The following is a 19,760-nucleotide window of genomic DNA, read 5'->3' as shown; positions in this document are numbered from 1 at the left end:
AAAATGCACAATTTGGTTAGTTATTAAATTTACGAATCTAAATTGGAGATATAATCATGTGTCACAATCACAAGCTTATTCAACAACATAATTGGTTGGAGAAAGGTGTTTCACACATTCATTATCTTGGTTATTTTTACATAACAACGTCAGGTAAGTCAGTCTCATGAAGTTTAACTAGCCGGCCGATTCCCAATTTAGGGCTCAAGCACGACTCCTTGACTCGTCTTGCATGTCATTTGGAATTCTATCTTGAAATCCAGCTAACAGTCAAACATTTTAATAGCAGAGGATCTGCTCCCATATATTGGTGGAGTATACCTCTTGCTTAACCTATAAGCAAAGAACATGTAAATAAAACTATAAAAGCCTTAACATTAATTGCCCTTGCCTTAGTTACATCGTAGTATTTGATTATATGAATTTCATTTATTGAGCTCATATTTGATAAAATTAAGACTCTCCTATGGTGGTGGCCGAGGTCAAAGAAAAAATATTTCATATATGATTTAAACCTGTGGTTGTGTAATCCGTTACTTTATTTAAGAATTAGCGCCACATGACATGATCGGTTTTGATATATAATGGAGGGCGGCGTCTTGTTTTTTTTTTTTGCCCCTTTTTAGACTTGTGATATTTCTCTCGATTAGGTACAAATAAAGTAACATATATTAATTTAAATATTTTTACTTAATATATATTTTAGCTTCTTAAAAAAATAAAATGATAATTATATAAAAAATTAAATACAGTATGAATTAATTAAATATGATGTGAGGCTTTGCTAGAGTGGTGGGTGGGGATACTTGTAGAAGATAGTTGCTGGTTCACCTATCACCAAATAAATAAGCCATACCTTCCCATGTCCCAACTACATTTCGATTAAGGCATTCTTATTGGTTTTGCACTCCTACTCAACTTCTCCCATTATTGTTATGCATTAAATTTTCAGCTGTATAGAGGGTTAAGAAACTAAATATTAAAGTTTTTTTTTATTAAAAAAATTATGTATTCAATATTTTAAAATATTTTTAATACAATTTATTTATTTTTAATTCATTTTTAGCTCCTTAACTTGTGTTGATACAAGTTAGCATTACCCGAATAATTTCAATAAAATAAATGTACAATTTCTTTCGATAGAGTTTTTTTGACAGCTTTCTTTCGATAGAGTTGTTTATTTTAAAATATAAAATAAGTATATATCTTTACACTAGGTAGAGAGAGTTGTTATAATATTTTTTAAAAAATAAAATTAAATGAAACACAACTTAAACTAGTATATCTTATTTTTGAATTTTTTTAAACAGATATCCAAAAACCACATCAAACGGGGGTTTTAAAGTTTTTAGAAATTAAATCTAGACTTTTATATGAAGATGTTTGTTTATAATTATTTTTTATTTTTAATGTTATTCAATATATATTTGTGGAAAATGTGGTATTGTGGAAGTTAGGAACATATGACGCATGGGGTATGTATGAACTATGAAGGGATGGAGATTGAAAGGAGACAAGGAAATTGTGCATGAGAAAGTGATACAAGGTGCTTGTGAATATATGGTTACATATATACTTACATATATGTAGCTTCATGATCAATGGGACTACCCTATTTTATTCATCGTATTAGACGTATATGAGCCTTACATACCAACGAATATTTATTTCCTTCCTTCTTGTACCAAAAAAGGAAAATATATCATTCAATATAACGATGTAGGGTCTATGTTAATAGAGCTCGACCGTAAGTAAAGGAGAGGAAGATTCTTTATCTCCAGCTCAATCACCAGCTCCCCAGGTTTTATATATGAACAATATTTTTACTTTTGAGGTTCATTCAATTATTAATGTATTTGGTCCATGTTATGAATCAAATACATTAATAATTTGAATGAACCTAAAATGTGAAAATTTGTTGATATATAAGACTCGGAGTACAAACTAGATATTGCTAGGAGAAAATCAGGTGGGATAATTAGGAGAGTATGATATTTTTCTATAGGTTCCCTCTGCTGAAGGAAATTTTACTCAAGACATTAATCAGACGCTAAATATAGGCACATTTTTTTTAGTATAGATTTGAACATTATTTCATCACGTTATAGAGAAAAAATATTATTTTTAGTCGTCGTTTATGTATATATAATCAAATATATAAGTGTTAGTTTGTTTTATTGCATTGCATCTATCTTTCTAAGTTGCAAGGTGGCTGGCTATTAAGAGAATAAAATCAATCAATGGATATGCATGATAGATACTTAGTTATAATTGTGTTAGTTACAAGTTGGTTTGTTAGATTATAAATATAGCTATATTGATGTAACTATGTAAGGACCACCTGTGTCCACATTTCTTCATATATCATATCTTGAAAAATGAATATTGACTGTGGTAAAAGTTTTTTTTTTTTTTTTCTCTCCCTTCCTCTCATGTTTCAATTTTTTAAACCCTTTCGACATTTTTGCAAAATTATTTCTTGAAATTTCTACCAAAAGATTTGCATAACCAACAACGAATTATATAAGTGATAAAAAGATTTGAACATTTTAAGTTAATGTTCAATAGTTTGATCTTTAACTTTTGCATATAAAGAAAACTCAAAAAAACTTACTTGAAAGAGGATAATTCACATTGTGTCCAACGAATTTTCCTATCAAAATTAATCACCACAAAATAGCAATAAAACTTTATACTTACAAAATGGTAATTCAAATGAAAAATATGCATAAATCTTAGCGTACCATGCATTGTAATCAAATTAGAAAATAATTTTACCACCAACAATAAATTGGTCTATTCGATTCTCTAGTGCCAATTTGAATGAACTAATTTAGCTTCTTCAAAAAACAATAAATTGGTCTAAGTAGTAAGAGTCTTGAACTCCTTCAACAAGTGGTCGATGATTCAATTTTTAGCTCGTGTACCTCACATATTCTTTGACAGAGATTAATCACGGCTAAACTTGGATGTAAATTTCGTACCTATAACATGATTAAAAAAACGACTTGAAGAAAATTGAAAAGAATAAATTCACAAATAAAAAGGGAAAATAAATTATATATGAGCATAATATCTTTCATTCTTATAAAATAAATTTTCAATGAATGAATAAAACTAATTGAGAAAAATATTTTCTTACAATTTGTATTATTTTTTCCATCATTTAAATGGAGAAGATGTTGATGTGGGTCATTTATTTTCATCCCCAACCAAATTAGAAGAAGAAAAATATTGTGTTCATTTATGTTTTTCTCACCCAACTGTATTTCTCCAATCATCTCTTAAATTAATCATCCTTGTTTAAAGGACAATGGCATTTGTTGAAATTAAATGGGAAATAGAAGGGCAATGTCATAGATTGACAACTATATATATGAAATCACCTTTCTTTGCTCATCATCATTCACAAACAAGTAACTCACACACACAAACAGTTCATTCAAACATACCAAAAAAAATGTCTCAGCTGATCACCGAAGAGATCAGAGCCAAAGCAGAAGTATACCAAGGAGATGAAATCTGCCAAGTGAAATCCAAGGAACTGCTCTTGGAAATAAACCTACCAAATGGCCTTTTACCTTTGAAAGACATTGAAGAATGTGGATATCATAGGGAGAGTGGATTTGTGTGGCTTAAGCAGAAAGCAGGCAATACTCACAAGTTTGAGAAAGTTGATAGGCAAGTGACCTATGGTACTGAAGTCACTGCCTATGTTGAGGTTGGTAAGATCAAGAAGCTAACTGGTGTGAAGGTGAAGGAGCTGTTGGTTTGGCTTCCACTGCATGAAATTGAATTGGATAATCCACCTACTGGCAAAATCACTTTCAGGGCCATTACTGGGCTTTTCAGGACATTCCCTGCCTCAGCTTTTGAACTAGAAGATGAAGTTAAGGATGAGAAGGAAGAAAACAAAGATCAAGTCAAAGAAGCAGAAGCACCTGCTGCTACTGCTACTGCTACTACTGCTGCTCCTGTTGAAGTCAATGAGGTCTGAATTTGATTCTAAATTATGAGTATTTGTTAAGAAAGTTTATTAAAAAACTACTTATGTTATGTTCCAGTACATTGTAATCCTTTCCGTTTCTTGCTCCACAGCAATGTTTGTTATGTTTAAGGGTCTTTGATTATGCTGCTCTCATGGAGCAGTTTACTTAAAGACTAAGAATATATGAAATTATAATCATTTATTATGATATATGATCAAAGATGATTATAAAAAATTATTTCTTCATGTTTCATTTGAACCATATTTGTTTTTTACTTGAGCTTACTGCAACTCCAAGTTCAAGAGCCATGCGATCCAGCTATAATTTACCATTACCATGCTTTGATACTCATGGTCCCGGATGATATTAATTATTTTCACCAAACGAAATAAATAAAAATACACATTCTTCAAAAATAAACAAGGACACGTTCTTTAAAATCTTACATTTATTAAAAGAATGAAAGGAATAATACGACAAACCAGAATCCAAAACTATGAAATGCTTGTTGAGCAGGTATACTAACTGAAATCTGAAGGTCCAAGCTACTTGATCTGGAACCTAAAATGCCATTTAACCCAATCAAGCTGAGTTTAAGTTTTGATACATGAAAACAACAAGGCCAAAGTTTTGATCCATGAGAACTACAAGTTCAAAGTTTTGACGAGTAAGAACTGAGTCCAAATATACACAAGGTTTATTTTCCTTAGTCCATGGCGCCTGGTTTTTCCCTCCAATCTCTTGCTGCTTTCAACATTCAAACTTTCAACGCCTGAAATAGTAGTTTAAACCAAAAGCTTGAGGTTAGGACCATGAAATCAAAATATGTTTTTGCATGCTGAAGAGGCAAGACTACATGGTTTAGTAAATTTGAAAGCCAAGGATATATCATTTGCTATGTATTTTTAGTTTTTTACTGTCACAAAGTGGTTACTGAATAAGTAATATGGTAAACCTTGACATTCTAGCCAAAATTGCGAAGCAGATCACCATTTAAAACATTGCTTGTGATCATGCCAACATTAAATATTGATGATCACTATTAATAAAATATCACTAACATGAGCAAATGATAGAAAAGTAGGAGTTGTGTGTAATAAGCCAATTTCATTGATGTTATACATGACCCAACACTATCGTGCACATGGCTCTTCAAACTATTGCTTTGACAGAGTTGTTATTTTCAAATATTGTGCACGACACCGATGAGCTAGACATAGATGCTTTCGAACTAGTCTTTTTAGCAATGTATAATCCAATGCATACTTTTACTACATATAATATAAACTTAATTGGAGAGTCAAGAGAGGAGATGAATAAAAAGTTAGAGATATGGTAACAAGCCTAGGAAACATATGATTTCCACCTTGGTATAAGTAAAACAAATTATGATGTAAGCCAAGTCTACAGATCTACAAACAAATTTTAACGTAAATTGTAATGTTAAAAACTGGAGAACGTTAGATTCAACAAATCTTAACTTTTGAGCCCATCATACAAAGTTAAAGGCAGATTAAAGCATACGTCAATCGTAGGATCCAAATAGTATGAGTGAAATAAAGGAATGCTTTGAGTGTGTTATGTGATATCAAATTGTGTTACACAAACACAACTTCACAAGACCCACAATGTTTTATAAAACAAACAAAAAAAAACTAAATATTGAGTAGTAAAGAGGCCAACAAATAGGATTGAATGAGCGCTTACCTGAAGAAAAAAAAAAAAGGAATTAGAAAAATAACTAGTAAAGAGGAATTTGGTATGATAACTCTCAAAATAGAGAAGATGATAGAATATTGTCTTAGATGGCGTGGATATGCATGGAGAAAGGAAAGGCTGTAAAGTATCAATAATGAGAGTAGAATAGATAGGGGATAGTACTAAAGTTTTAGAGAAGACAAAAAACTATAAATCAAAACATTGAGAGTGATTTAGGAGTATATCTTTCAACCATACATAACATATATAACATGATTTTATGGTGTCGATTAATTCATATTGTTGATCTCAACCAATAGGAAAATACTTGATGATGGGAAAAAACATGGTTGTAGTTGTTTACTCAAATTCCTACTTTAGCTCTGCTAGTATCTGAAGAGAATGCACGATTTAAAGGCAGCAATAAAAAATGCAGAGTAAGTTAGGTTAAGTACTGAAAAAACACTTTGATAGTTCAGATTCTAGAAATCTAGACCAAAAAAGCAAGTGACAAAACAGGCAAGCCACTTCCACTAAACACTTACTTGAATTTGAGTCAATAATTATCTTACTGTGTTATTAAATGTAAACTGTTTTCCTAAGAAGCAATCAATTTAAAAACATCGACCGGGTACCTCACCCTCATAATGAGAAGCCGCAAGTTTCAAAACATCAGCACTTTACCACAGATTCCAGCAGGTATGAAATCCAACATACTCCAAAAGATTGAGTCTGTTTAAATCAGATTTAATTTTTGCCGCAAACTCATGCTTCAGTTAATCCAAAGGAAGACTACATTTCCTTTTAGAAATGGTCTTGTGATGCGGCGATAATAATTCAATACAAACATTCCAAGAGAAGGGTATTGAAGCCAATCCACACAAGGTAAAAAATTATTTTGACAATCTACTGTTATGCAAATTAACTTGAGACTAGGTTTAAAAGAAAGTATCAATGTGCATATTCAAAAGAACAAACATTGAAATCATACCTTAGAAGCCATGACCCATTTGCCATCCATCCAATCCTGATGTAGCCTCAACTGAGAATGCTGAAACTCCAGCTCTTCATTAGAGTTCCTGAAATAAACAACATACTTCGAGTCCCCAAGAACCTTAGCAACAAGACCAACCCACCAACCGTCATTGTAAAAAGCATCAACTTCGTCAAGAAACTTGAACTCAGCAACATCAGCAGTTATTGGAGGGCGAGGCCTGACATGCAAGATACTAATCTCCTCTCTCAATAGTTTTGAATCATCATCAACCAGGCTATCGTACTCAACAACAAACTTAGATTTTCCCTTTAACTCAACAATGGTGCCACAAAACCAAGCCCCTTTGAAACCATCTTCGTCGCTACAAACCTCAACCAACGCCCCTTCGTTAAACTTAAAATCATCCTTCTCTACAGTCACAGTTTCAGCAGCCTTCACACGCTTAGTTTTCACTTTCTCAGTTTCATTATCATTATCATTATCTTCCTATAACATTAATAATTAACAAGCAAAATCACACTCACAACATTTAATTGAAATCAAATTAAGTTAATTAGCATTAAAATTAACATTCTAAGACATGCAACAACAATGAAACCCTAGAATTAAATCAAACCTGTTGTGGAAATGGTGGAACCCATTTTCCATCGATCCATTCACGGTGAAGTCTGAGTTCCTCGCTGGTGAACACGATCTGCTCCCTTGAGACTCTGAAATACACAGCGAATCTTCCATCCTTCAATTCCTCGGTAATGTGACCTTCCCACCATCCATCATTATGATACGCATCAACTTCATCGCCGAATTTGAATTCCCGGTTAGTCTCCGTTGGGAGAATTGGTCGGAGCTGGTGACGCTTCAGGGTTTCTTTGAGAGGTTTAGTTCCTTTGTCGTCTTCCATCAAAGTATCGTACTCGATCATGAATTTGTCGGCGGAGACGCGACGGAGGATCTTGCCGGAGAACCAAGAACCGCGGAATCCGTCGTCGTCGGAGCTGATTTCGATTAAGGTTCCAGGTTTGAAGAATTCAGAAGCTTCGGAGGAGGCGCGTGTTTTGGATTTGGGTGCCATTGATGATCGGATTAGGGTTTCACGCGCTGTGATTGCAGAAATGGAAAAGAGAAGAAACAGTGAAGTGAGGTGTGAAAGAATGAATGAGAGAGTTTTTTTTTTTTTTTGCTTTATTAAGTAATACTAATAACTAATAAATAGTGTTTTTGGCGGGAATTAGAATTAGTTTATTTTCAGCTAATTTCATTTTCTCTAATCACCATTGCCAAATACCCAATGTACCCTTGTTTTGTGCTGTGGAGTATTTCGATAGCTACTTTCATTGGGGTGTAATTGTAATTTTGTTCAAACGAAGTATCGGCTTTAAATAATTAAATTCTTTTGTGTTGACTAATTGTTGATATTTAAGTGAATTTGAGTGTGTTGACTTGAAAAATGACTCATTTTAAATGAGTACTGTGTTAACTGTTAAGTCGTATTTTTGGTTTAAAGTTGGACATGCTTAAGAAAGAACAAATTGATGGTAAAATAAATACGTTATAGATATTGATGTTTAATAGATTAATAATTGATGTATGATAGTTTAATAATTATCACGGTTGGTGATAGGGCCGATTCTGAGTTTTTTTTAGGCCATATATAAATATAAAAAGTTGTCTTTTTTTTTTGTTTACAATAAGTTAGAGATCGAACCCAAAATCTATAACATACTATCAAAACCCCTCATCACTAGACCAAACATAGTGACTTTAAAAAGTGGCCCTTTAATAAATAAAAATGCAGTTTTTTTTTAAAAATATCATCCTTAATTTAAATTACAAATAGCATAAAAAAATAATCATCAATGCAATTAACATAAAAAGAGTCATGGTTTAATCAATACTAATAAAATATTTTCTAACAACTTAAAACAGGTCATTTTTCTCAATAAAAAAAAAATAAAACGAGTCATTTTTGGAATATTTTTTGAAGGAAATTCGTCAATTAAGTAATGTATTAAATTTTACACTCCCTAATTTATTAAAACTACAACTCCGTAAAAGAAATTATGGGCATAACAATTGGGCTTTTGCAGTTTGTTGTATAATATACTAATTTTTGCACCCCTAATTTACTAATACTACTACACTTAAAAAAATTGAGGTCTTCATTTTCATGAAACCCGATGCCACAACACATGTTGCACATGTGTCTGAGCCGGGCCTGGTTGGTGATAGGAGTACAAGACTTTAAAATTTTGAGGGCTTAAATATATTTTTTTTCAAAAATATTACACGTTTAAGTCCTAAATTTTAATCAAATAAGAAATTTTGAATTTAATGAAATCAATGAATTTTAAATTTTGTGGGGCTTTAAAGTGTTTAAGGACCCAAATTCATGTATATATCAATTTTTAAGTGGCCAAATATTTGCTTATATGATTTTTTTAAATTAGAATGTGGTCTCAAAAATGTTTAAGACGACCCTAATAATTATTAGATCAATCTAATAAAGAACAAACATTTACGCCTTAATATATAATGTTTGGTGGACTAGTTTGACAAGCTATAGTTCATACTCAACATACCACGTGGCATATACGAACGAGCATCATTAAGGAAGGGTAGCTAGCTCTACTCGTATAACATAACTAATGGGTTTGAACGGCCAAAGAGAGACTCATATGTCAAAGAAGACTATAAAAGGAGACACTTAAGAGGCAAAAGACATCTTCATCAATTCTAAGTTCTAACCAAAACAATGTATTTTTAACATATGTGAGTTTTCCATGCATGAGCGTGTAGCATATATATAAGAAGAAAAAATCTATTACACAATAATGTTAATAAGCATTATTTACTTTTCTAATGTGTAATAAAAAATATAAGTGAATTTCTCTACATTAATTTACTTTTCTTAATATACAAGATGAATTGAAGAAATATGCAGAAATTAAATGGTTGCTCCATTAAAAAAATAGATTGGCGGTTCTAAAAAAGGAAGACAGAAGCCTTGTTGCTTTAATCGAATGACTGAAGTGTTGCGGCAAGGACTGCGTTAGAGAAACCGTTGTCGAGGATCCGGATCCGTTATTAGCCCGTTTAATAATGTTGTATATCTTAGGATTCAAATACACTAGTCTTTGCTTTAATCGAGTTGTGCCTTGTGATATAAGTAAAATATGATTAAGGATTATTCTAGTTAAAGAATACATTTAATCGAATAAAAGTTAATGGTTCCATACGAATGCGCGAATCTTTTTTTTTTTTGTTACAAAATGTGCGGATCTTTAAACTAGTTTATAGTTGAAGTTTGAATTGAAATATGACATTAAAATATAGTAACAGTAACATATAACTTAAGCAATTTTAAGAATTAGATTTAAAAAGATAAGAGATAACAAGTACAAAATAAAAAGCTATACATAATTTTTTTTTTTGTTTACAGTGAAAAAGATAAGATAGAGTATTTTTTTTGGTCTAACGAACGATATACATAAATTTAGTTTGTTGAAAAGATAATGCATATATGAAGTTTGTTGCTTTATCTCTATAAAGAAGGGATTATTAAGTTACAATTTGAACAACCATTACTTGCTTATAAATATCGATGCTGTTAAGTCTCAATAAATAATACTCTATTCTCTAATCTTTCACCTAAAATCCCAACAAACTCAACAAGAAAAATGGCTAACAACAATGAAACAGTGGTGATGGTTAAGGAGGAAGAAAAACTGGAGGAGGAGGAGGAGGAGGCTTCGATTGAAAAAGGGTTTGAAGGAAAATCAGTGCCAACATGGCAGAAACAGATTACGGTTAGGGCTATCATCGTCAGTTTCATGTTATCCGTGCTTTTCACGTTCATCGTGATGAAGCTTAATCTTACAACCGGTATTATTCCTTCTCTCAATGTTTCGGCCGGATTGTTAGGTTTCTTCTTTGTGAAGACATGGACTAAAGTGCTTGAGAAATCGGGTTTGCTTAATCAACCGTTTACAAGACAGGAGAATACTGTTATTCAGACTTGTGTTGTTGCTGCAAGTGGCATTGCATTTAGTGGCGGATTTGGTAGTTACTTGTTTGCAATGAGTCCAACTGTTGCAAAACAAAGTGGTGCCGACAGTGTAATGATGGATGTTAAGATTCCTGGTTTAGGATGGATGATTGCGTTTCTATTTGTTGTCAGTTTTCTTGGTATATTCTCCGTGGTTCCACTCCGAAAGATTATGATTGTTGACTTCAGATTGACATATCCAAGCGGTACTGCAACAGCTACTCTTATCAACAGTTTCCATACAACAGAAGGTGCCAAACTAGCAAAGAAGCAAGTACAAGCACTTGGAAAGTTCTTCTCCTTTAGTTTCTTGTGGGGTTTTTTCCAATGGTTTTTCACTTCTGGTGATTCTTGTGGATTTTCAAGCTTCCCAACATTTGGTCTAGAAGCCTATCAAAGAAAGTTCTTCTTTGATTTTTCAGCTACCTCTGCGGGGTTGGGATGATATGTCCATATATAATCAATATATCACTACTCATTGGTGGAATTCTTTCTTGGGGTGTCATGTGGCCTCTCATCGAAGATAAAAAAGGAGATTGGTACCCTTCTGATCTCAAACAAAGCAGTTTACATGGTCTTCAAGGCTACAAAGTTTTCATAGCCATATCAATGATTCTTGGTGATGGTCTATACAACTTTGTCAAGGTTCTTGGCCGCACTCTTTACGGTTTGTATAACCAAGTTATTAACTCAAAAAAACACAGCAGTGTAGCACCCTCCCATGATCTCTCACCTACACTTTCATTCGATGACAAGCGCAGAACCGAGATGTTCCTCAAAGATCAAATCCCCTCTTGGTTTGCTATCTCGGGCTATGTCATAATTGCAATAATCTCAACAGTCACTATCCCCTACATTTTCCACCAGCTAAAGTGGTATCACATACTTTGCATTTACATCATTGGACCGGCACTGGCCTTTTGCAATGCCTATGGTTGTGGACTGACAGATTGGTCCCTTGCATCCACCTACGGAAAATTAGCCATCTTCGTTATCTGTGCTTGGGCAGGCGCAGCGAACGGCGGTGTCATAGCTGGTTTAGCAGCATGTGGTGTCATGATGAACATTGTTTCAACCGCTTCAGACCTTATGCAGGACTTTAAAACAGGTTACATGACATTGGCTTCCCCGAAATCCATGTTTGTGAGCCAAATTATTGGAACTGCTATGGGATGTATTATATCACCGTGTGTTTTCTGGCTATTCTACCATGCTTTCGGCACTCTTGGTCAACCCGGTTCACCGTACCCTGCACCTTATGCACTTGTTTATCGTAACATAGCTATACTAGGTGTGGACGGTGTCTCCGCTCTACCAAAAAACTGTCTTGTACTATGCTGCGTGTTTTTTGCTGGAGCGATAATTATTAATCTTGTTCGCGATTTGGTTGGAGAGAAATATGCAAAGTTTATTCCTGTTCCTATGGCTATGGCTATACCTTTCTACATTGGAAGCTATTTTGCTATTGATATGTGTGTTGGAAGCTTGATATTGTTTGTTTGGCAGAAGGTTGATAGGGCTAAGGCTGATGCATTTGGATCGGCTGTTGCTTCTGGTTTGATTTGTGGAGATGGCATTTGGTCACTTCCTAGCTCCTTTCTTGCTCTTGGTGGTGTGCAGCCTCCTATTTGCATGAAATTCTTGTCTAGAGCAGCAAATGTAAAGGTTGATGCCTTCTTAGGATCTTGAATTATCATGTTGCTCATTTTTATACTTTTATTCAAATATTTTGTAGAGTTATTTATTTTATTTCATCAGTTATTATTGGATAATCATTAAGCTTTCCTCTATGTTTTCTATTTAACCATATTTATTCCTTCCTTATAGTATGTATCAGTTTCATCTTCCTGTAATTCAAGCTTTGAAATGTCAATGGAACTCAATAATGGAGATAGTGATTGATACTACCAAAACATGATGTTTTGTGAAAATTAGTCAATAATAGAGTAACAGAGTGGAGATAAAATAATGTACAAGTGCCATATACAAGTGTTATGCAATAATGAACATGAAATAGTAAAACTTGAAGCTGATTATTGTCTCTTATTTTCTTCAAAAGATTTATATCAGATTTTACATAATTAACTTTGGAATCAATTATTCAATTTTTCCTCTTGTCAGAAAAGAAAATTTTGGAATTAATTTTAGTTACTTATAGCCATATTGTATTAATATCAACTATTAGGCTGTATACATAGGCGGATTCTACCGTGAGTGAGTGTCTCATATCACTCACGGGTGCACAACTTAAATACAAATCTCAGCCGTTCATTAATGATGGTGCATATCCTACATATCTTACACTTTATTATTATCTTTGTGCTTTCTTCTGCAATTGAGATCACTATTTCTCTGTCTTCATCTCTCTACACTACACACATTATACCTCTCTATGAAACAAACAAAACCCAGAAATCAAGGACTAAAATAAATCTCAAAGCTTCCAAAACCATAAATTTTAACAATGTTGCAATCAATTTCAATTATTGTATCCTTTTAACAATGCGGCTACAGCAAAAATCACCACCACCGTTGCAAAATCAAAATTGAAACTTCCATAAACTAAAAAACTCTAAACTTTGAACAAAATTTAACCATAACCAAAAATCAAAACTTTTGAACATAATTTAACCGGAAAATAAAATCTTTGAGTAAAAAGAAATTTATCTGAAGATGTATAAAACAAATATGACATCCTATTTTACTTTTATTTATTTCCTTTTCTTTGTTTCTTTATCTCTTCATCAATCATATTATCTCCCTCTCACTTCTATTGAACTCAGGAAAAATCAAAATAACATTAAATAAAAAGCTTCACCAACATGAAAAATAATGATAATCTTCAAGCTATTTTTACAGTCATAATTGTACCTATTTTTTTTCGAGATTTTGCTAAAATACCTGAATTAATTTGATGTTTCCTCACTTTATTATTATTATTATTATTATTATTATTATTATTATTATTATTATTATTATTACTCCCTCCGTCCCAAAAAAAAAAAAAGAACTATTTGACCACTATACGCACACCAATGCATAACTTTGATTACAAATATTTTTAATTGTGCATTAGTAAAAATTATAGAAATTTGATATTTTGAAAATATTCGTCGAAACAAATCAAACAAGATCTTATATGATAATATTTACATTTATATACTTGTAGAAAAATACGGTCAAAACAAGACATATGAATAGTGCATTTAGTCAAATGAGATCTTATAAAATGGAACGGAGGGAGTATTATTTTTATAAATAAAGGTTGAAGAATGAAGGAAAAATTATTTTATTTTTTTAAACAATATTTTCAGATGATTTGGATGAATGAACATTTAGGGTGCGTTTGATTTGCTAAGAAACAGGGAACTGGACAAGACAATTTTTGTTGTACCCTGTTTGATTTGAACCACGGGACAACTTTTTATCCACACTACAACTATAAAAATACCTAATGGGCAGTTAAATAAAATACTAAATCCGACATAAATGGACAATTAAAGAAAAACAGAGGGAATATTTAAATTTCCCGAGGTTCATTATTTTCATAAAGCAAAATAAAAATTACTGACTTAAGACTAATGAAAATAGTATTAATAAGAGAGTATAATATTTAAAAATAATAGAAACACAATAAATAAATAAAAAAGTAAATATGACTCTATTGATTAAATCACGAGAATTAATAAAGTTGGTGATAATAATAATAAATTTATCGATAATTGATGTTATTTTTATAAGGCAAATGCTAAATAGTGTCCCCGGGGTACTCTTTAAGCCCTTAAATAGTAAGTTTTTTATAGAATTTTTATCGAAATGCATAAAGTCAACGCATTGAAAATTGTAGTGTTTAACTTTTTTGAATAAAAAGTTTCTTTAAATGGAATGCTTAAAGAGTGCCCCGGGGGCACTCGTTAGCAAGACCCTTTTTATAAATGAGTTTTTCTAGTATGTGCAATTTTAAACACGTTACGAAGTTCATTGTATAATTTATATTAAATGCATAATTTTTTGATAAATAATTGTTGTTTTTTAATAAAAAATTACTATTTTTAGTTGCTTTAAAATGTGTACCATTTATTAATCGTTAGTTGATTCAGTGGTGATTGGTACTGAACTTGTTAGGAATGATCACGATTCTATGTCAACAACCGCGATAGGGAGAGGACTGTAGCCAATTAATGTCAGAACTGACCCCGGAACCAGATTAAACTGGTGGTAAAAAAAATGTGCGCCCTTTATAAATTCATCCCGTAAGAGAGAGAGAGAGAGTTTATTTATGTTTATTTTTTTGTAGATAGACGAAATGACAAAACCATTATAAATTCACACACTCGAGTAAAGGAGGCGGGATTCGAACCACGGCCATGACGTCTACCTAACAATTTTCGGCATTTTAACTAATTGAGCTAGGTGCTGTGGACAAATTTATTTAGGTTTATCAAAGCATTTATTGTAAAGTATAGGAAAAAATATATAGTTAAAATAATTAGAATTATGTAGATTAAAAAAATTGATTGAAAATTAAAAAATGATCTTATATTAAAAGATAGAAGTAGTATTGTATTAAAAATTAAAAGAATTACTGGAAACAGAGAAAGTAAAAAAAAATCACGGTTGAAAAAGTTTGAGGCCAAAAGGAAAAATATTCTGATATGGAAAGCTTAACATAAGCTCTATAGACCTTTTAATCTAAAGGCCCTTAACAGCTGCCCATTGGTGAGAGATATGATAGGCTCTCTCACCCTAGTATTGTTGTTACTTGTGACACAAGAAATAGTCAATGACTTGAATGATATTCATGCTAGATCATGGAATCAAAAAGATTATACTAATATACATAGAACATAATTGGATTTTGGATGATTGAGAAATCAAAAATTAAATATTATTTAGTCTTATACTCCAAATTTCAAAAGTTTGATCCAGATATTTATCAGATATTTTAGTTCTAGAATGATTAAGTTATAAGTTAGCAAGACCATAGTTCTAGCTTATTAATATAGTAAAAAAAGTAGCAGCTGCCAATGATTGCTTCATCTAAATTAGTTAAAAATCAAATCTGCTATAGGCATATGTCAGTTTAATTTAAAATGCACTCAAATTCATTCTTACATAATTTTGAGATAAAGTCTTAAATGAATTTAAAAACAGTAACACCTCTCGACTTACAGACCAGTTTTGTACTTCAATTACCCTTGATTGGAAAATATGATATTTGAAGCAGACGGTTCTAAATTCGAGAAAATGGTGAAGAATTATGCTTGGTTGATACTGAATACAAAATTTGATATTTTGATTTATAAATTGACCCATCTAAAGCAGGAGATGCGATAAGCATATTGGCAAATTAATTATATTGAATATCTTAGGATTCAAATACACTAGTCTAACTTAAATGTAACAACATATCTGTCTTTTCATCACTAGAGCAAACCCTTAAACTAACCTTCATATGCATAGTCATCAATCATCATCATATAAATGTCAGTTTACCAATAACCAACTATGTATGATAAAGATAATCCAACAATCATTACTCAACCCGTTTTGCTAACCATAGGCCATAGTTATATATCACATATATTACATTTATAGAGTCTACAAACTAAGATTTTTAAACATTTTCTGTAACTTGTAGGCTCATGAAATTTGTTAGTTTCAAGAGAATGAACTGTAAATAAATGAGAATGAAAATGGAGAGAATGGTATAGCTGAAATAAAGAATTAATTTTTGTATTATTTTGTAGGAGAAAAAAGTAAAGAAAAATGACAAAACAATATGTTATTTTCTCTCCATTTATTTATATTTAAAATACAATAGTATATAAATATCATAAAGCTTGTTACCAAGGATGGCAAATCAAAACAACTTGTTCTGTCTCGCCCAACTCTGCCATCAACCCGTCGAAAAATAAACAGAGGCGGGGCGGGATGAATAGTATTGGGCTGAACATCTCATGCCGTCCCACCACAGATCAGTCAACCCGCTGTGTAATCTTCCAAGTCATATACATGTATATATGAATGCTTTTGTATTGATTTATGAACCGGAGGCCTAACAAGTTTGAAATATCATCTTATATAAGAATGCTTGTTTATGAATCTGCTACAAGCACTCATGAATAAGATGATATCTTCAGCTTCTACATATTCAAGTCTCATCTTCCAAGTCATGTACAGAGCAATCTAAATCAAGTACATATCCTACATCTTTCATATGTCTAATCAACAATTCAAGAACTTCACACACCTCATCATTTGAAGAAGGAAATCTATCTCCAACAACAAAACTGTAAACCTGATTTTTCAATTCAATCCAGCTCCTCCCCACCTCTTTCTTACTTCTAGTACTTCTCATAAGCTTCCTCAAACTGGCAAAATCGGCCCAATTACCTTCAGCAGCATAAATATTTGACAACAGAACGTAAGTTCCGGCCTTATTTGGCTTCATATCCAAAACCTTCAAAGCTGCTAATTTTCCCATACTTGGTTGTTTGTGTTTTTTACAAGCTCCAAGAAGGGCTACCCATATAGACTCATCTGGCTTAAATGGCATATTCTCTATTAGTTCATAAGCTTCGTTTACCCTTCCCGCACGACCAAGCAAATCCACCACACACGCATATATGTCTCGATCAGGTGCAACATTATAATAGCTCGTCATTAATCTAAAATATTTAAGGCCTTCGTCCACTAGTCCGGCGTGGCTGCAAGCACTCAGTACTGCCATAAACACTATCTTATCAGGTTTAATACCTGATCTAACCATCTCATTGAATAAATCAACCGCCTCTTTTCCATGTCCATGAGCACCATATCCAATCATCATGGAAGTCCATGAGACCAAATTTGTGTGCGGCATTCCGCTAAATATTTTATGTGAATCAGCTACATTTCCACACTTGGCATACATATCTATAAGGGCATTGGATAGTTCCAAGTTGTTATCAAGTCCTCTATGAATAATTCCACCATGAAGTTGTTGCCCACAATACAATATTGCTAAGTTTGCACATGCAGCTATGACACTAGTAAATGTGAAGCAATTCGGACTAGTACCTTCTGACACCATTTGTGAAAATATGCAGAGAGACTCTTTAGAATCCAGTGTTTCAAATCCAGCTATCAAAGTATTCCATGTGATTGTATCTTTCTGAGTCATTTCACTGAATACTTGTTTTGCCTCAGATGCGCAACGACACCTGCAATACATGTCCAGTATGGAATTCATGACAGGAAGATTGGACTCAAATCCATGATGAATGACTGCAGCATGTACTTGCTTACCCAAATTACTTGAGCCAATTGAGGCACAAGCACTAACCGCAATTGAGAAGCTGAAGGGACTCAGCTCTCCTTCCTCCTGTTTGCCACCAAAAAAGAAAACAATGTTAAACAGATTTCATCTCATCTCATATCAATGATTTTTATTTTCCTTCATTCATCAATGACTCAAACAATCAGGTATCTACAACAAGGAAAATAAGGATAAACATTTGACGATATAAAACGGAAGCTTACCATAAACATTTGACGAAAAGCTCGAAGACCACCAAAGGAATCACGTCTATGAGTATACCCAGTGATCAACGTAGTCCAAGTGACAGCATTTTTTGTCACGATATCCTCAAAAACCAATCTTGCATCATCCATACTATCACAACAAGTAGCATACATATCCACAAGTGCATTATCAACATATATAGACGAACCTTGAGTACCAATCTTAATAGCCAACCCATGAACCGATTTCCCGCGTGAAAGAGCTTTCAAACCTTTACAAGCCTTCAAAACAGAAGAAACAGTGAAAGCATTGGGCTTCACTCCATCTCTAAGCATATTAGAAAACACGTTCCATGCACGGGTGTACTGATTGCAGGAGACGTAGCCAGTGATCATGGCTGTCCAAGCGATAAAATCTCGGTGGTGCATTTCATCGAACAGTGTGTGTGCTTCTTCGATGGAGCCTTTGTCGAAGTAGGACTTTATGAGATCGGTGGTTAAGCCGGTTAAGTCTTTGGGGCTAAAGGGTGTGTTTAATTGAATGCAGTGAAGAGAGTTATGGACAGATAATGGAATGGGTCGGAAACCAGTTGAGGATAGTAAGGTTCTACTACATGCCATTATTATCTTTGTTTCAAAATGGCCATAACAATGACTATTACAACGCTTCTTGTATTGTGTTTAAGGTAATAAGGTATTTGTAATATAGAAACATGTATAACGGTGTAAAAATGGAACTAACTAAGATATAATTTTCATTCACAATGTCGTTAGTCGTTATTGTTTGGTTGGGCTGACAAACTCAGTTCTGTTCACACGAGACTGTTTTATTCGGTTTATATTTTTTATTTTTATTTTAAGGAATATTTTTATTTCTTTTTTTTTTAAGGAAATATTTTTATTTCTTATTAGTCAGTAGTCACGGTTTATGTTCATGGATTCATTTTATATTTTGTAAAATGAATTAAATGTGATTCAACTATTATTCCAACAAAAAATAAATTGTGATTGAACTATTATATTATTATCATGTCTATCCAAAAATATATTTTAAATATAGACTTAATTTTTTGAAGTTTCCCCTTCAAAAACTCTCATAAGAAATCCTCCAAATAAACCTATAAGTTTGTTTTATTTTACGAAAAAGTGGAGCATCATTTTATCTCTTAATAAATACTCATAAATAGGTCCGGTGAGTGTAGCTTAGTAGGTAGAGACATCACATATATTATGTAGGAGTTTGAGTTCGAATTCCGGACATTCTACTCATTCACCTTTAAGATGGAGTTTTTGTGAGCATATAGTTCAGTTGACATCGACATTGCATGTAATACCTAACAACTACGACTGAGGTTAATGGATAATAATAATTTAGAGACTACTCCCTTAAAATTTAATTATAAACAAAAATACCTAATTTTATACTTATTAAGCATGGTAATTTCCTGTCAAAAAAAAGCATGGTAATTAACTCAATATGATTTTTTTGTATTTCATGTAAAAAGCAATATGTTTACTAGGGGAA

The 19,760-nt window shown here is 32.6% G+C and overlaps 4 protein-coding genes across 4 annotated transcripts; 2 read left to right on the top strand and 2 right to left on the bottom strand.

Annotated features, from left to right (window-relative positions):
• Positions 1-3,460: 3,460 nt before the first annotated feature.
• LOC123888350 lies at positions 3,461-4,198 on the top strand. The gene has a single exon (XM_045937418.1). The coding sequence runs from the start codon at positions 3,461-3,463 to the stop codon at positions 3,995-3,997; it is 537 nt and encodes a 178-aa protein (XP_045793374.1). The 3' UTR covers positions 3,998-4,198.
• A 104-nt stretch (positions 4,199-4,302) lies between these two features.
• LOC123888273 (protein AGENET DOMAIN (AGD)-CONTAINING P1) lies at positions 4,303-7,890 on the bottom strand. Its single transcript, XM_045937305.1, has 3 exons — positions 7,301-7,890; positions 6,679-7,170; positions 4,303-4,761 (listed from the first exon to the last, which is right to left on the bottom strand). Exons 1-3 carry the CDS (start codon positions 7,754-7,756, stop codon positions 4,747-4,749), a joined length of 963 nt encoding a protein of 320 aa, XP_045793261.1. The 5' UTR covers positions 7,757-7,890; the 3' UTR covers positions 4,303-4,746.
• A 3,147-nt stretch (positions 7,891-11,037) lies between these two features.
• LOC123888199 (probable metal-nicotianamine transporter YSL7) lies at positions 11,038-12,508 on the top strand. Its single transcript, XM_045937205.1, has one exon. It carries the CDS (start codon positions 11,171-11,173, stop codon positions 12,416-12,418), a length of 1,248 nt encoding a protein of 415 aa, XP_045793161.1. The 5' UTR covers positions 11,038-11,170; the 3' UTR covers positions 12,419-12,508.
• Positions 12,509-16,287: 3,779 nt separating this feature from the next.
• Positions 16,288-19,110, bottom strand: LOC123888117 (putative pentatricopeptide repeat-containing protein At1g56570). The gene is made up of 2 exons (XM_045937109.1): positions 18,254-19,110; positions 16,288-18,095 (listed from the first exon to the last, which is right to left on the bottom strand). The coding sequence occupies exons 1-2, from the start codon at positions 18,854-18,856 to the stop codon at positions 16,884-16,886; spliced, it is 1,815 nt and encodes a 604-aa protein (XP_045793065.1). The 5' UTR covers positions 18,857-19,110; the 3' UTR covers positions 16,288-16,883.
• Between the last annotated feature and the right edge of the window lie 650 nt (positions 19,111-19,760).

Source organism: Trifolium pratense, linkage group LG1 (assembly GCF_020283565.1).
Source record: "Trifolium pratense cultivar HEN17-A07 linkage group LG1, ARS_RC_1.1, whole genome shotgun sequence".
NCBI lineage: Eukaryota > Viridiplantae > Streptophyta > Magnoliopsida > Fabales > Fabaceae > Trifolium > Trifolium pratense.
Note: the sequence above shows the minus strand (reverse complement) of the source record. Positions and strands in the feature narration are given on the sequence as shown.

Excerpts from the sequence above, each read along its gene's own strand:
- LOC123888273 (XM_045937305.1), bottom strand. The coding sequence starts at position 7,756 with ATGGCACCCAAATCCAAAACACGCGCCTCCTCCGAAGCTTCTGAATTC. Across the intron at positions 7,171-7,300 it reads TTCCACCATTTCCACAACAG|GAAGATAATGATAATGATAA; the intron begins GTTTGATTTAAT and ends TTAATGTTATAG.
- LOC123888350 (XM_045937418.1), top strand. The coding sequence starts at position 3,461 with ATGTCTCAGCTGATCACCGAAGAGATCAGAGCCAAAGCAGAAGTATAC.
- LOC123888117 (XM_045937109.1), bottom strand. The coding sequence starts at position 18,856 with ATGGCATGTAGTAGAACCTTACTATCCTCAACTGGTTTCCGACCCATT. Across the intron at positions 18,096-18,253 it reads CTTTTCGTCAAATGTTTATG|GAGGAAGGAGAGCTGAGTCC; the intron begins GTAAGCTTCCGT and ends GGTGGCAAACAG.
- LOC123888199 (XM_045937205.1), top strand. The coding sequence starts at position 11,171 with ATGATATGTCCATATATAATCAATATATCACTACTCATTGGTGGAATT.